Raw genomic sequence first — 18,059 nt, 5'->3', positions numbered from 1 at the left:
TCACGTCAAGAGATCATGAACTGTGTTTTATTTGACTTGATGGGGAAAAAAAATTTTACCCGGATGATGATTGGTAGACAGACTTTAGCAACTAATCTGATGGACAGAACTGGTGACTTCTCACGTTATGTTTTTCTTTGTCTATATTTTGCCAAGCTTCCCACCCTCTCCATTCTAACCTCCAGTAGTGCTGAGCCAATGATAATTGATTTTATTTTTATTTTTTTTTGTTTAAGTGCAGCAGAGCAGTTGATCCTCTCGGAGCTCGGGGACATTACGCTCTTAACTGCACTGTTCACTGCAGTCTTACTACGCTTTCAGAGTTTGCTTTTAAACCTTTTTCCATTTTTTTTAAACAAAGATACTGCCAATATTATACAGAGAAAAAAAAGGAGCTCAGTGGCGCCTCTTATTGGACTGATGCCATAATGGCCCCTGGTAGGCCAAGAGGCAGGGTGAATCAGGGTCTAATGGACCCTGCTGAGTCCTCAGGAAGCGCTCCCTCGACTTCTGCAGCTACTCCCCCAGCTCCCACATATCAGCACCTCTCACCTGTGGCGGACTCACCTCCTGCACTTGATCCATCAAAGGGGCATGAGGAAGCTCTCGCAGACTGTGTTTTTTTTTTTTTGCCCTCTCTTTGGAGCATGTAACACTTTGTTTAAAGGGGTTATGACCTGCAATGACATTAATGTCATTGATTTACTGCATTTTAAGTCATATGTCATTGATTTTCATTGCTTCTCTGTCATGTTCCCCTCTCCCCGTTTTGACCTGAGGTGTTACCGGGCAGTGTTTGTGGCACTCTTGACAAGAGTGTGGCAGATTGTGGGAATGTTACTGTAAGAACAAATGGGGATGAACTGCAGCGCCGGATCTTGGCGTGTTTCTCTCCATATGCACTGCCAGGGTTTGTTACAGAGGCTGAAAGAATCATATGATGTCATATTACTTATGTGTTTCTTTATTTTGAATTGGGAGAGAGAGTGGGAAAAAAATGGAGAGAGCTTCCGTTAAGTGTTCATCCTCTGAACAGACTCTGGCAGCTGGTTTAAGATCCTGATGCACGTTGAGAGGTCACTGTGACCTTAAGGGCCTAACAACAAAGGTGTCAAATCTCACACGTTATGATTTCTTCTCATTATTTGTATGTATATATAAATATATTTGTGTGTTTATATTCAATATAGAACATACACACATAGGTAGCACACTCAAACTGTGCATGTGTGAAACATGCGCCCGTGTGCTATGGTTGAAACACACTCGTCAGCTGTGGTTTGCTGTACACTGGAGAAAAAGATGTACTATTCATTTTTTCCCGACATGAATTTAATCAGTAATAAACGTTTTAAAGGAATAAATATTTGTCACATAATGACTGAACTCATTTGTCGGTGATTTGAGGCTTGGTCCTAACTTCAGTTTAAACCTGTGTCTTTTTATTTTATGTTTTTTTTTGTTTTTTTGCTTTCTGTGAATAAAGTTGTATGGGAGGAAATGTGCGCTTGTTATTGGGAAACCTATTTCTATTGTCTGACTGGTGTTATGGTTCATGGTTCATAAGAGGAGGTTCATTTTTACACAGAAGCAACACATTTCTAAACAAAATCATTCAAAAGGGGGAGAAGATCTTTTCAATTTTACATCGTTAGTACGAGCACATTTCTGATGTATACACCCACACAGCAGCAGGCTGAGCTCACAGCCTAACACAGGTGGCCTTCATTTGTTCCACCAACAGGCAGCTGTGAGATTTCTTTATTTAAAAGAACAAGAAACATCAGAGAGGATAAAAACACAGGCTGTGTTCCATTGATGGTTAATTATATGTATTTTAACATTTTTTAAACATCACTGGCTTAATTCAACTGGTCAGGGTACCAGTCATCTAGTTCTGTAGTGCCAGGTATTTACTGACATTACAACATGAAGTAGAGCTGAGATCAATGTGAATATCATTTATTCTGTTTGACCAAATGGAAAGTTAGATCACGTCATCAATCCTAATTCATCCACCAGATTAATGTGAATCCATCTAAAGTAAAGATTAGTGATTAGGATTCAAAATTGGAGACTAAAATGTTGTCATTAAAGGGAGTGTATTGTATTCATGTTCTCAATTAATGAGAAAAAACACATTTGTAATTTAAATCAATAGTTCTTGTTAAATTAAAACATTATTTTTCATGAAAACATCTTCAATCTTCTGACATGATGCCGTTCTTTAATTCATATACCAGATATTCGCCTGTTAGTGGCACCAGAGGAAAAGTCATTGCAGTGATTAGGACACAATACCTTATCATGTTACTATAAATATTCCATCCATCCATTTTACCTGCTTTCATCCCATGTTGAGTCACTGGGAGCAGGAGTCTGTCTCAGCTGTCACTGGTGGAGAGGTGAGATACACCCTGGAATTATTTGACATAATCCTTCTGAACAACCAGCTGAGGTGGGCACTATTTTATTACACTCACTGGGTCCCTTTCTCCACTAGTTATCTCTGTCCTCATAGTTCAGCAGAATGTTTGAAGCATCGCCAGACTGACTGAGAGAACCTCAGCAAGAAGCGTCTGTATTTGTAGAGCATTCAGGAAAGACCAGCGGATTGTAAAGTATTTATTGGTACAAAACAAATTCCTAAGAAAATTTGCATGATAAATATTTTGAATAGTTTGAAGCATTTTGTGAGTGAAACAGTGCCGCCAGTCAGCGGTGAATGGAAGCTCTCACACCGAGCACAATGAGCCCACCCAAAACTGTCCCGGCAGAGACAAGCAACACACTCAATAGTGTGTCTGACAGTCACACACACACACACGCAACACACACTCCAGCCAGCAATCAGGATGTTTACCACAGAAAGACACGGCACACAGCAAAATGCTTTCAATTGTAAAATGAATCAGTACAGTCTACAGTGTTGGGGAGACAGTCTTAAACAATCCATACAGTCAAACAATAAACAGCAGGTTGTAGACAGAAACAGTTATGTTGCAGAGTAATCATCCTCTAACAAAAATGTGACATGAAGAGAGGCATGAATGCAGACAAACTGGTGCTCAGACAGGCGGGACGTGTCCTCATCAGCCAATGGAAGAGAGTCCCAAACTATGAAGAGTATTTGAACACAACAACCTTCACATTTCCTTACAGCAGTTTAAGGTTTCTGATCACGTCCCGTCAGACAGAGCAGGGCAGAACTTTCTGACAAGGCACCTTTATACTGTGGTGTTAGTAGCTGGATTAATCACATCAAACAAAACGAAATTATACGTTGAGCAGCAAATATTTTTGATTGTCTTGACTGTTTTCTGTTTTTGAAACGTTTGTTTTTTTGGCTGATTGTATTGGTTGGTTGTAGGATCTGATTATTATTAAGCTAAGCTAACTAGCATCAGGGTGTAGACTTACATTATCGATCATCCCATTGAATTTACAGCCAGAAAATGAATAAGCACTATGCAGTCTACTCCTAGTAATGACTCAGCAGAGTGCGTGTCGTAATCTGGCAGCACAAATGCTTTCATGAATTGGCTATCAAATAATTCATGAAGAGCTGACTATTAAACTAATTAATCATCTTGCATGAAGCGTTTATGAGGAGTGACTTATCAGAAAGTGGTTCCATGAGCTGTCAACTGGATTTAGCTGGGATGGATTCATGTGGCCTTCCTGGATTAACAGCTGATCTCTCAGGTAAGTTGTGCAACATGATTTGAATAGACATTAGACATAATTGGACTTGTGGCACCAGCTCTACTGCATGTCAGACCAGAACAGCAAAAAATAAAAAAAATAAACACACAAGTGATAATGAGTGGAATTTCTGCTTCCTGTCAGGACACACATGAAAAAAGGTCCTACAAATAACAATGTACAGGTATATTTCTTTCTACAAAAAGATTTTTTCTTATAAATATATCAATTTCATCCAAACCTATTCAACTTTTTTTTTTTTATAAAAAAATCATTCTTTGGGTTGATCCTTCCCAACAACCAGCTGAGATGACATGGAGACATCTGCATAGGGTTTGCACAGCTGCATTTAGACGTGAGTTCAAACACAGACAGACGTGAGACATCACTGTGCCGCAATGACACTCATTCATGCTCGGAGATAGTTCAGGTCAAACACGTTCTCTCGCCATTAATGGAAGCCCGGCAGCTAAGAAATCAAAGTGCCTGTGAAGTACTGAAGCCATGAGGATGGAGGTAGACCTTTTTCTATTGGTGGTGAACGCAGAGCAGCAGATGTTGACACTACTGCAGAGGGAGTTTAGTGGCGTTTCTATACAAAGACATGCCTTTTAACAATATGGATGTTGATGAGTCTTCTGCCTCCTTCTCATGCTAATGTAAACGTTTTGAAAATTTGGTCGACTAGGAAGATGATTGACATCGTGGGGACAATGTGGGACAGTGCCTTGCTATTGTTTTTTTTTAAAAGTTAAATATAAGATGATCTGTAGAAAAATAATAACACCTGGACAGACAGCGTACGCAGCGTCACCCGCCCCAAAGGTTTATTCACATGTCAGGGATGAGCAGGGAGGCTTCAAATGTCACCACAACACAGGGCAAATGTAAAGTGCAAATTATTATACATTCACAAATATTCTCTTATTTATTTATATTTGACCTCTGTATACGTAATAAGAAAGAAAGATGTAATGATTCAGTTAAGTATAACAGACTTGCGATGCCTGTTGTTTACACGCTGTTGCTATGGCTGCTGTGGCTATGGCTGTGCATGCTGATGTCATTTCTGCTGCCTTATTTTGAACATTCTACTCTTTTTAAAGCTGCACTAATTGTTTATTTGTACTCACTTGGGGTGGATGGAACAGACTGTGCATGCATCAGGAGGTATAATTATTATCACCTTGTAAAGACGTTGTTCACACATCCAGTAGTGCATCATTAGCAGTCATTTAAAGTTACATTTCTGGCCATCAAACAAGATGAAAGGCCAATATTTACATAAAACCAAAACGAAAGGCTAAAAAAAATTCTTCTAAACATTTGCTATTTGATTGATGATGTAAAATAATATTGAGTAGTGCAGCTTGTCTAATGTCTGTTTGAAGCTTCCGAACTATAGGAAAGTGCAATGTTGAATCTTTGGAATAAAGTTTGCTCTCACTTTGAAATTAAAAACTGCCTGATAATCTTAATATTTAATAAACCTTGTATTATTATGTACCTTTGTATACTGTGCACCATGATGCTGTCACATTGACCTGTAGCCTCCTGTTCCCCTGAACGAATGAATAAACCTGAGTGATCACATTGGTTGACTGTAGCGTCATTGCTGTATAGCCAGACGATCCTTCCTGTGTCTCTTCATATTGTGTTCTACACACTGTCCTCCTCTTTTCTATATATCCACCTGTCGTTCCCTGCATTCATTGGCCTGATAACTGGGATGCATACAATAAGAGTTTGTACAGAGCGTTCCTTCTCTACAAAGTTGGCAGTGTGATAGTAGAGATGGTTGTAGGCACTACAAGGAAACCTTCCTCTTTGGAGGTAAACTTTGTGACCCTGTTTATGTAAGACCTTTCTATGAGAGAGGCCAAGAAGCCAAAATCTCTGAAAAAAAAGTCTCATACTTACACTCGTTGTCAGCAGTCACCAATTAATCAGCAAGGAGAAGAGTGATGGGACAGATAAAGTGCAAGAATGAACCCCCTTCCCACCTCTTTGTGTGCCGCGGCCTGTCTACGGCTGTGTTGTTACCCCTGGAACTGTGATGGCACTCCCTCCTTTCCTCCCTCACCTCTGTCTGTCTGTCTGCTGTGCTCCTTCCAACAGGGCTCAGTTCTTTTTGAAAAAAGAGAAAAGTCTCTTGTCCCGGTCGGAGATGCGGTGAGCTCGTCTTGAGGACTGGGCCCTCGACGACCCCGACAGAGAGGTAGGGGCCGAGCGCCACTCATCCTGGTGCTTGTCCATCAGCTGCTGGTCAATCACTCGGTGCATATCGTCCTGTAGCCAAAGTTGGAGAGGTGAATGAGCAAAAAATGGGAGGGAAATGTGACAGAGAGAGAGAGGGAAGCTGGCGATGTGTGAGTAGTTTCAGAAAAGATCAGGCACATTGATCAAGTTACCTGTTAGATATTGACCAAGCTGCATATTCTCTGGATGCTATTTGTGCACTCTGTGTTACACACTGCTGACTTAAATGAAGGTAGCTGCTGTTAAGCGATTAAGCCAACAGAGGGCTCCGATATGCTGCTGAACAAAGACTAAACAGGTTACCTGATCAGTGGACCAATCTCTCAACAAAAACAGGTGTTAATGGAGAGGAAGCAGAGGCAGGTGGAGACAGAGCATGGTGAGGTTTAGATGCTTAATGGTTTTAGACACAGACACAGCTAGGATGGGTGTTTCTCAAGTTTACGATGGGATGGAATGGCTTGGCATGGCGGAGTTGAAGTGAACGGTGAAACGGCGAGTTGGCACAGCTCGGGCTCACCTCTAAGGCAGGAGGGGGGGGTACCACAGGGGAGAAAGGGTGGTACGGAAGCTGAGAAAGGCCACTAGATCAGAAACCACAAGAGCCAAACAGTAAAGAGCCCTGAGGAGGCAAACTGTGGGCGGGGAGAAGAGAGAGGAAAGAGCTGCTTGTTACAGAGGAGGGAGGGGAAAGGAGGGAACACAAACACACACAGATACACACACCGAATCCTCAAGTGCATCTGTAATGTTTCCTTCACTTCATCCAGCACAGATGACACACCCTCAGTGGTTAATTGAGCGGTTTAGTGTATATGTGCGGATGTAGGTTAAAATGACTGACACCAAACAGAAGTTACAAGGAAGGAGAGGGCAAACTGCTGACACTTTATTTCACGGAATTATATAACAATCTGCTTACTAACAGCACCTAAACAAAGGTTGTTCTTTACAGAACAAATATTATGTTTATTCCTGCTTAAAATGTACTATTATGTCACTGTGACCCACCTGCCAAGCCTCCAGCTGCTGCGACAGGTTGAGCTTCTGCTGGATGGCGTCCAGCAGCTGGCTATTCAGAGACATGATGTCTATTTTACATTTGGCCAGCTCCATCTCCACTGCTTTCTTCCTGCAACACACACACAGAAGCAGGCATGACACCCACACATTCAATTCCCTGTGGCCATGTGGTCAGGAGTTATCACATTATTGGCTCCACCTGTTTCCATTATGCTAAGCTAACCAGCTGTAGCTAAGCATTATACATTATATCAAAATACAGGTTTTATGGGTATGCATGTAGTCATGTCTCTCCTGGCATCTTGATGTTGATTGGTGCATGAAATGTGTAATCTAAAATAATCTTTAATTTAATGATATTATTACATACGTAAACAGCTATTTAATGTCAGAATATTCAGAGGATATGTGCGTCATTCACTGAGAACATGTCATAGCAAGAAAAGCACTGGTGAAATTAATAACATTTAAAGAATCCAATTAAAGGAGCCAGTGCAAGCTGCTATGACATGTCACAAAATTCACAGTATTCTGCGGAGGATTAAAATGGCTTGCTGAGATCACTTTCATTTTCACTTGCACTTGTGTGATTAATTTAGAGAACAGTTAAAAGACCTATGTGGTCATCTGACATATGTATGTGGGCATGTGTGTGTGTGTAAGCTTTCCATGATGTCATCAATAAATAAGTGTTCATTCTGGGCACATGTGAAGATGACTTATAATGTCCATGCGTATGAGTGCAGTGCTGATCCTACTTGGCTATGGCGTCATCTCTGTCTCTGATCGCACTCTGGAGCTGCTCGCTGGGTTCCCGGACTTCAGCCATCGCCCTTATTCGCTCGTTGTCCTCCCGGAGAGAGCACATCTCCACAGAGAGCAGTGCCATCTGTAGGTCGTGCAGGAGAATGAAACAGTTCTGTGACAATCAAGCCTCATGAATTTTACACTGCATACAGGATTGTAGTGGCAACAGAGTGGTGCTCATGTGTGAGTTATTTAGTCGACCCATTTCTACTGCAGCTAAGCTTGATGTGATGTCCTATATTTACATGATCAAACTGGTGCACACAGGTCATCTAAATGTAATTGTCAGACATGATGTTATTGGATGTGACCCTGAATTAATGAGGGTTGTTTGTACCTGGTTGTGCAGCTGGAGCAGCTCCTCCTCACTGCGACATGCTTTGTCCTGCTCTGCCTCGTACAGCTCTCTGACTTCCCTCAGCTCCTCTCCCAGCTTCCTCACCTGCTCCTCCAGAGCCTCCTCATCACTGCGTCGTGAGCCCTTTTAAAACCAAACACATATCATGTCCTGTCACATTCATTTCACCACAGTATACCCCTCTGCTTTTTTAAGGGTGTTACTCACTGTAGACTCATTGCCGTCCAGCAGATTCTGTGTTAACCTCCGTAGCTCCAGCAGGCTGGTGTGAAGGCTTCCTGTAGGCACATCCTTGGCTGAGGACGTCTCTGAGGACTCGTCCATGGAAGAGTCGGTGGACAGGGCCGAGTCTGTGACGTCGTTTCCCCGGAGATGAGAGCAGAGGGAGCGAACTTCACAGTAGGCCTCCCATAGCTGAAGACGCAGCTACACAGCCAGGAGCATTTAGATTCAGTGATCCACAGAATAATCAAAGAAAAAAACACAATCCCACGGCCATAACTACCTGCTCCCTCTCCTGCTCCTGCTCCTCCTGCTCCATGCTCTGCTCTATCTCACACAGCAGGCTGGATGGGTGGGGGGTAAGACTTTGGAGGCTGTGCTCCTCTGTCAGCTCCTCCATCCTAAGAGTCAGCTGCCTGTGGGAGACTTGGACCTCCTGGAGCTCCAGCTGGGTCTGTCTCAACTGTACAAAGCAGAAGCGTCATGTGGGAGTCTGACAGAACTGTTTACTACAGCAGATGTACACAAAGGTTTCTGTACCTGTAGGTCCTTCTCGTGACACTGCTTCTCCAGCACCAAAGTCCTCTCTCTGAGGTCGTCTACTGTGTTCTGCAGCTGCTCGTTCTCCTCCAGCATGGCATGCACCCGCCGCTCCAGCTCCATCTTCCTCTCCGACAGCATCTTAATCTAACATGTCAAACAACACCGGTTAGATGCTGTATTCCGGACAGTAACTATTAAGTGGAGAACTTTAGGATTGTTCGGATGTTTTGTTCGATAGCAAACCAATGGGCAGCTATGGTCCTGATTAAAGGCTAAATTTTGTTGTTTTCCTCACACTGAGGCGAGCTGAGCTCTTACACAAGATTAAAAAGTACTCCCACTGGCCTAAAGAATGTTTGTTGCCTAGCACGGGCGTAGGCGTTAGTTGCCACCCTCGTCTTCTGGAATGTTTTGGTGATACTTAAGCATCTACACAAAGCTTGATATCAGCGTACTACAGTGAAGCAGGCTAGCATTGCAGCAGCACAACATACTCCTTGTGAATTGTTTTTCTTCATAGCTGCCTGAGCAGCTTTCCCCATTAAACAAACATCAGCTCTTGTTCATTTTTATCCCTCCTGCTTCTGACCCACATCTGGTAACCTACTTCACAGCACAGGAGCTTACATGTGGATCAGTTGTTTTTACAGCCATATGAGCATCCACATTGCCAATTTCTGGATATTTCTGGGGTTCCTATAGCCTTCACACAAATAGGCCAAACAGATATTAGTCATCAGCACATGTCATGTGAAGTCAAAGTGTTGGAAAAGTGGGAGCACCCAGACATTGCAGTATCTCAGCTAAATATAGAGCGGTAGCCTTTTCTTCCAATTATAGCTCAGGCTCTGCAGTCTGGGTGTTTTCTCCCTGGCTTTGAAGAGAAGCTACGGGAAAATCTCAACTGTTCTTTAACAGTACTGACAACATACATGACAAGACATCACAACACATCTCATCGCCGTCTGTTTTTCATGCTTCAGGAAACAGGGATTGCCCTAAAGATGGGAAATACAACGCTTCAGGTGCTTTTAAGATAAAAGCTCACTTTTTCAAAACTACAGAAGAGTCAAGATGAAACCAAAACTGCTTTTCAGCTCACTTCATTACACAGAGGAAAATAAAATGCAATCCTTGTTTCTATTTTTTTTTTTACAAGACATTTCATGCAGCATGCAATCTGGCCGACAGGCGGTGTATGCAAACCACTCACTTCTAGCCCTTGCTGCTCCAACCAAGAAGGAAGGAGGGTGAGGGATTCAAGGAATGGGTGAGGACAGACAGAAGAAAAGATAAAGAGACAAACCTGTGATTGCCCTGACTGAAGTAACACACACATTAATACTATAAGTGAAAAGTGGACACTGGGATTTTAAAGTGAGACTGTGTTAACTTCAATGAAAGGCTACTACTGCAGCCACAAAAGGTGGCACATTGGCTCTTTAATGACATCATCATTAGGTGACCAAGATCCAAACACAGGAAACAACATAGACGTCTCTTAGTGAGATATGTTATGTGTTTACTTGTTGCTTTACTTTTGTGAGGAAAAGACATGTCCTCATAACTTGGCAAACCTTGGACTAAACTGAGATCAGACTGATCAAACAGTCCCAGAGAGAATATCCTTCTTGTCCTTCAAATGATCCCTGAGTTGAGACATAGCTACAACAGCAGTAGGGTGTACTGAATAATGCAGAAGTGTGTTTCATTGCTTTGGAATCCTTTTTTTAAGAGGAAGAGAATGTCATTTCTTCTTTTAAAACTTGCACCGTCTCGCTTTAGGTTCCCCTGAGACCTGCTGCCACCTTAGACATCTTGCTGAGCAACAATTGCTTCAAACAAGGGTTTACAAGTACATTCTTGTGTTCGGGGTTTGTGTTTAGCTTTAAGTGGGAGACGTCTCAAGCTGTGCACTTAGTGTAATGTGATGTATGCAGAAAGAAAAAACAGGACACACCTCAGCCTGTAGAGTCTCCAGTCGTGTCATGTGCTGGCTTGTAGACATGCTCTTCTCCCTGAAGTCGTCCCGTAATGAATGGACCTGAGTGGACAGCTGCCTCTCCACCTCTGCAGCCTGGACAAGGACAGAAACTGATTTTAACTTAAATGCTTTTACTTTAAATGACTATTTTATCAATATAATGCTGACATTGTCTGAACTTTTTCTCATATGCAGACCTGTAAAATATTTTTGATCTATAAAATTAGTGGATTGACCCTTTAAATATTAGTCATAGTAACAATAATGTCACATTGTTGTTACATAAAGACTATACAGGAGCTCCTTAGTGTGTTGCCTTCCCAGTGTTGAGTCATCAAGGTCTGACAACAAATGTCATGCATTTCATTAGACACTCACACCGTGTTACTGACACTGACATAGTGCAAATCAACCCTCCTCCTGTCTGCTCCTGTAAATTGTGCATCTGATGGCTACGTCTCTAAAAGCGCAATTTTACCCAAAAGTCATGGTCCTTGTTAAAAGCCTCAAACAGCTTATTGAACAGGTGGGATTGGGCCATGCAGAGACAGGCTGAGCTTCATTAGCATAAAGCTGCACTCTGGAAGCTACCATTCACATTATCATCACTGCCATGGCAACAGCAATATCCTAAAAAGTCCTCACTTCTTACAGCTCTCTCTGGAGGCCAAACATTCCCAAAAACTGTATTTAGTGACATGCTTAGTGCAAATTATCTTTATTCTGAAGGATTTTTTTGTTTTGTTTCACTGGGTGGAAGTCAAGCGGGCCGCATCAATAGCATTCACAGCCTCTGGGTGGCACTACACACTGCAGCAGCTAATGCAGAAGCTCACAGAGAGATCTGAGAAGGCTCAACAGCTGGCTGTGTAGATGCATCAGCTCACTTGAGTTCACTCCTGTCCTTAGGTAACTCTACTTGTAGTCTGTGTTAGGTGTTCTTCTGGGAGTTTCTGGAAAGAACAAGCTGCCCTTTCAGCTCTCAACAGCACTAAGAATGCAGCACTGTAAAAACAATGTGTGTGTGTGTACACATGTTTTTATGGAATAGTGTGTATCTTTTGTGCATGTAGATGTGTAGTAGAATCATACATACAAGAAGCATACATACTAAACAACTAAATATTACATGTGGATAGGTTTAATAGGGTGGAAATCTTAATCACTTACAATAAATCAGTTCTACCTCCCAGTGCAGTGTTACACCAGCCAGGGCTCTTTTACAGTCATATATGATGAATTCATAAACCACATATGACATAAACATAGTAAAGCCTGTTCTCATTTTACAGTTTTTATGCTTGGAGCCAGCTTGTGTAGCTTTTCTTCTCACTGTCAATATTTTTGTTTTTACTGTGCTGTAAACTAGAAATGATTAAGGCAGGAACGCAAGGAATAGGAAAAAGCTGCAAGAAATGAGCTCAGGGCTCAACAAAACTAACTGTAAGTATGATTTGCAATGTCTCATGGGCCGTTCGCTAAGCTTATTCAGTTACAGGCCAGATGTGTGTTTGTGCGTCACCGCCGTGTAAACAGATGTGCACTTAGCAGGGGCCAGTGTGGCAGCAGGTCGACATAGTAATGTGACATCTGACCCACTGGCCCAAACAAGCTGACAGATTGAAATTGTGTCAGAAAAACCACACAGTTGACCGCAGACTTATAGATAGTCACTTAATCTGTGCATAAATTCCTCCGATCCCAGATCAGGCTCAATCAACGGGACAGGGCAAAGAGGGGAAAATCAGACTCCAGAATCCAGGGCAGCAAAGTAGGGCTGAGGAGAGAGACGTGTTACTCTAAAGCCTCATTTTTAACCTGACATGACTATGAACAAATACTGTGCATTCACTGTCCAGGAGAAACGGTTAGAGGAGAGGTAGAACTTGTTTCCCTCCTGTTGATTCAGTTGCAGACTCTGTGTACTGATTCGTGTACATCAAGGGTCTTTGGTGGCACAACCTAGCATCAAACAGTCTGTCTCCCTGTACCATTCTGCGGAGCACATTCCCATGGTAACAACGCATGGAGTTTCAATTTGCATGTCACTCTGGTTGTCATAGAAACCGCAGAGAAATGGGATTGGTGGAGTCTCGATGCTTCTGGTATTTTCCTTAGTCACTACCACAGAGTGCTTCTCTGGTCTAGACCTATGGAGGGTGGGCCACCGCATGTTACTACAGTTGCATAACAAATCCTCTAAGTGACAATACATGCCAGTCACAGAGCCGGTCCTAAGAGGAGCACCTTGGGCTGAGGGGATTCAGACGTTATGTGCTCCAGTGACTGTTGCACAGCATCAGCTGATAGCTGGACAAACGCTCAGGGACTGTGTTTTACTCTGGCTAGAGTAGGGGGAGTAAAAGTTAATCTAAGACTAGTATGGGTACACTGAACTATATATGGATGCCAGCATTCTGCTTGTAAATGACAGGACAAAAACTAAAAGCACTCCACTATAGACTCAAATAAAGAGCTTTGATGAGAAACCAGATGCTCCTGTCAGGGTGTAATTAAGTAAACTCTACAAGCTGAGGGAAATAGAATCGACCTTGGTCATAAAACATGTAGACACTTGCAGCTAGATTCAGCACAGCCTTCACAGAGCATGTGCGGTAATGTAATTACAGAAAGGTCCCTTCCTACTGGTTCCCTGTGATCAGATTAGGCCAGAGGAGATTGGCTGCCCTGACACCCAGGAACCATGCCGGCTAGTACACACCACCTGCATCAATGACAACCTAGAATACAAAGCAATACAAAGTTTGATCACCCAGTATATGAACATTCACTTTAAATGTCCACACTGTACACTAACAGAATACTACTAGCAGAATTTCTATGGAGGGTGTTTATGTCAGTCCAGGAGATGATGTGCTGACAGCAGTGGAGACAACATTTTCTTTATCTTCTTTTTTTCCCAAATGTCTCTGTTACCTGCTGTTTTTAATTAAGTAGAGTACTGATTGAACTTGTTTTGGTTCCTGACCAAATGCATATGGTAAGACTATTAGCAGGGATTATAGTTAATCCCCTCTGCGCTGTATCTTACCCCATGACTTGCATCACTTCCTATGAAGTGCCCTGCCCTCTCAAGGTCATCTCACTGCAGCCAATTGAAGGCGCTCTTTAAGAGCTGATCCCTGAGCAGTTAGATAGACAAAACAGTGTTTTTAGAATTTATTTTTTGGCAGAAAATTTTGGAGAAATTTTCTTTAAAAAGAAAAAATAATTACCCTCTAAAAAGCCACCAGTTAAATTTAGAAGACAAAAATATACTTTATAAATAAATAAATAATTCATTATTCAATCTACAATAAACCAAATCAACAAATAAAACTCAAATACATTTTCTAAATTATTATAATAAATATAATAAATAATAATAAATTCCACAAATCATTTGTAAATAAATTCTTTTACCTTTAATTAATGAAATTACGTTTCTTTATTTAATAACTGGAGACAATGGTCATCTTCTAAAGTATGGCAATGACAGCCACACACTTTTTATCTTTATCTTCTTCTGTTTGTGTGTTAATGTCAACAAAAAGGCACTTGTTGTTCTGTCAATCAACTACCTCAATAGATCTGCACTTTATTCATTCAATGTGATTTCTAGGAGACATGCCACAAACTACAACAACAAGCCTGCCATCACTTAAGCAGTACATATGACCAAAAGCTACTCTGCTGTTTTGAGGGATCTCCATATAGACCTACTTCTGCTGCACTTAAAGGGTTAACCATTACAAGAAACAAGAAGGGCAGATGAAAATAGCAAGCCTCCAGTGGCCTCACTACTGATGGGTTTCCTCAGGGTAGTTTTACAGTCTGTGCTGTAAACAGTTAATACAACTTAGTCACAGCCCATTGCTTAATAATGAGCTCAGACAGAGCGAACGAGAAGAAAGTCACAAAGGAAAAAAGAATAAAACGTGAGAGCAGCATGGTGGCTGACCTCATTTATTCCATTACCTACCAAGTCTCCCTCTGTCTGCCCAATGCACTGAAACATGACTTTTTGGATCAATGTGGTCATTTAGGTCTCATACATTTCACAAAGACCACAAGGAAGGCTCTCTTCCCAAAACACAATACTTTAAGGGGATCTTTATAGATTCCCACACCCAGATTTCAATTGAGTTAAATGCAGTTTAATTATGCTAAGTGCCTGCTTTTTGCTGCAATCTCGAGTAACTGGCCCTTCTATCAGAGACTTTGATTGCAATGTGATGATGTTGTCATGGCGAGGTGGGGCAGGATTTAATTGAGAGTCAGAGTCCTTTTCCTCCCTCAGGAGAGAGTCTGGCAGCAGATATTTTCTCCCAGGAGGGAGAGACACACAGTGTGAGCGTCATCACAGGCAGCAGTGCTGATGCAGGGATCATAGCACCTATAACTCACTGGCAGGCGGCCATCACTGTTGTGAACAGTCCCTAAGTTGTTGTTGTCGTTGTTGCTGCACTGGTGTCACAGGTGTTAAAGCCCCTAGATTATGAAGCACTGCTCATCCCTGTGACATAACAGTGGTCACTTATGATGCACTTTAATCACACAGATAGGACAATCCTTGAGTAAGGTGAAGGTGTGAATGTGAAAATAGATCTATGTTGACAATAAGATTATTGCTTAGAGTCAACTGCATAAAGGTAATCTTCTTTGTAGAGCTGTTACACTGTAACCAGTGAATAACGTGTCCCTGTTTTGGTGTTGACTGAGCAGATTGAGATATTGCACTGAGCTCCTTAGGAAGGATTAATTAGCTGCAGCTACAAACGATAGCACTCTCAGTTCCATCCATCTACACCTGCTGCCAATCTCAGGTCACCCTGATGTGCATCCACAGTTTATCCAGTTCTCACGTCAACCCCAGACACCACCTATCTGAAAAATGCTTTGCTCTAGTTATAATAACTGCACTAAAATTACCTGTCAATATGCAGAGTGCTATTGCATAAGTGTTCAGTCCAATCATTTTAAAATATTCAACATAAGACCCAGAAGCTCCACTTTTATATTGATGAGTTAGCATAATTCAGGTGAGAAGATAGAGACAGGCTGACTGGAGATAGAGTCACCCTAAGGCATGATGAATCCTCACTTGGCTGAACACCTTATATCATGCCAGCCAGGCAAACATGACAGGAACTGACTGGCCCTGAAGGCCAGGCCAGGCAGACACACTGTATATGCACACATACAGGCGCTTCTGTAGGTTTCATGTTAGGGTAGAAGGGCATTTAAAGCAGCATTAAGACCATGTGACCTAATGACTCAAAGCCCAGACTAATTCAACCTTCCTTGCAGATTTCAGCAAGGCTGGTGCACATACATGAATACACACACAGAGACAATGCTGCTCACCCTACTGAGTTGCTCTAGCAGTCTGTGGTTCTGTTCAGAGAGCTCGGTGATGGCCTTGGTCTTGTCCCTGTCAGCCTCTCTCAGCTGCACCTGGTGGCGCTCCAGCTCACCCTGCAGCTGCTGGACATCCGTCTCCAGCTCAGCCACCCGGCCTTCCCACTCTCCCTCTCTGCTTTCCAGACGTCGCCGCAACTCATGCTTCTCTTGCTCCAAGTGCTGCATGAGGTTAAAAGGAGATAAAAGAGATAAAAGTTATTCTCCTGTTGTGGCATTGATTGTGCCAACCAGCTGAATCTACTGCAAGGATGGAAGATATTGAAGCAAACCAATCTTTTGGTTTTCTATCTCCTGGAGTGACAGTTTAGATAATAGGCTGCTTCTTTCTATTCTCTAGATGGCACTGAACGGTGGACAGATGCACTGCAGCACCAGAGGCTGCCAGAGCTGCCATAGCTTGGATGGGGGTTGTTGTTGTCACGTCCAAGGCTAAAGCACCTGGCATCTATGCGGCCACTGTTTTCATCTCTGTGTAAAATGCCATACACACACAGTAAGGGTACGACAGTATCAAAACAAGACCACAAAGCAACATCACAGGCTGTTATAATAGGGAAAGCAACAGCATCAAAACAAGGGGAGTTTGATACTAAGAGGCAGCTTATTACTCTGATCCGGGATGAAAATGGATCAAAGGGCTGAACAGATGTACAGCAGATACAAGAGCAGGCCCTGGACAGAAACAGGATTACACTTTGTGTTTTTGTCAAGCCACGTGTTGGCCTGTGTGGAACATTTTGACAACAAGAACAAAGGCTCAGCTGTTGCCTTTATTGTAAACACTGCGTGTGAAACAAGTGACTTTTGCATGGATGTTGAGAGATAGTAATAATTTGATCTGTACCTCAGAATTACCAGAAATGTTCTAAGCTGGAGAAAAGTTGTGCAACTTTTGTAGTGCAGTCTGAGCAGATCTACAGGCAGTATTCTTGTTGAGTCTAATATATATACATGATAATAACTACTTTTTCTCAGTTACCTCTAATTTCTCGTTGAGATCTTTGTGCATTTTCTCATATTGCTTGGTTAAGTCTTGGTTTCTTTCCAGCAAAGCTTTGCCGAGTTTAGCAGCTAAAACCAAGTCCTTTTCCTTTTGCCGTAAGAGCGACAGCAAGTCTGTGTTGTGCCCCGTCGCCGGCGTCTCTAGGTCCGGCAGCTCCTCCTCGTCACGCTGGTCCCCGGTAAGCATGGCCAGTTCCTCTTCCAAGGCCATGCCGAGGCCTCCGGAGCCGGCGTGCCGTAGCGGGTGACCCTGAAAGCCGGCAGGCTCCGGAGAGACGGGGCTGGCCCGGTGCTCCATGCAGTCGCTGTCCAGTTCCAGTGGTGCTGAAACTACGGCAGACGTCTGCAGGTCGACGCAGAAAGCGGACATCGCAGCCCGGCGGAGGAGAAGCCAACAGATAAGACCGATTTCACTCCGGATGAACCCACCCTGCGCCGTTTGGGTTGGGTTGACCGGACCGGCTTTTCATAGACGATTCATCCATTATTCTCGCAATTCCGAACTGGAACCAGAAAAGCCTGTAAACCGCTGCCTTCCCAGTTTCCTCACGTCCCTCTGCTCGTTAACCTACCAGCCGCAGCTCTGTGGCTCTGATTGAATCCCAGCGAACGCCGCCTCCTCTGCAGCTCACTGACTGGCTGGTTATTATCGGACACACACTATGCTCTATCCCGGTATAAATCGCCTGGATGCGCTCTTCGCAGCTGTCAGTCCGTCGGGGTCCATTTCGC

At 42.9% G+C, this 18,059-nt stretch overlaps 1 protein-coding gene across 1 annotated transcript; it reads right to left on the bottom strand.

The window, feature by feature from the left end:
• Positions 1–2,870: 2,870 nt before the first annotated feature.
• bicdl1 (BICD family like cargo adaptor 1) lies at positions 2,871–17,697 on the bottom strand. Its single transcript, XM_028414407.1, has 11 exons — positions 17,305–17,697; positions 16,269–16,484; positions 10,878–10,994; positions 10,131–10,142; positions 8,915–9,061; positions 8,658–8,837; positions 8,360–8,578; positions 8,132–8,275; positions 7,746–7,876; positions 6,976–7,096; positions 2,871–5,994 (listed from the first exon to the last, which is right to left on the bottom strand). The coding sequence occupies exons 1-11, from the start codon at positions 17,695–17,697 to the stop codon at positions 5,827–5,829; spliced, it is 1,848 nt and encodes a 615-aa protein (XP_028270208.1). The 3' UTR covers positions 2,871–5,826.
• Positions 17,698–18,059: the final 362 nt, after the last annotated feature.

The sequence above is a fragment of the Parambassis ranga genome, chromosome 9, assembly GCF_900634625.1.
Source record: "Parambassis ranga chromosome 9, fParRan2.1, whole genome shotgun sequence".
Lineage (NCBI taxonomy): Eukaryota > Metazoa > Chordata > Actinopteri > Ambassidae > Parambassis > Parambassis ranga.
Note: the sequence above shows the minus strand (reverse complement) of the source record. Positions and strands in the feature narration are given on the sequence as shown.

Bases quoted from the DNA above. Each gene is read 5' to 3' on its own strand.
- bicdl1 (XM_028414407.1), bottom strand. From the start codon at position 17,697: ATGTCCGCTTTCTGCGTCGACCTGCAGACGTCTGCCGTAGTTTCAGCA. The intron at 10,995-16,268 runs GTGAGCAGCATT...GTCCTTGTCCAG, and splicing joins TGCTAGAGCAACTCAGTAGG to GCTGCAGAGGTGGAGAGGCA. The intron at 5,995-6,975 runs GTGGGTCACAGT...CTTTGGCTACAG, and splicing joins AGCAGCTGGAGGCTTGGCAG to GACGATATGCACCGAGTGAT.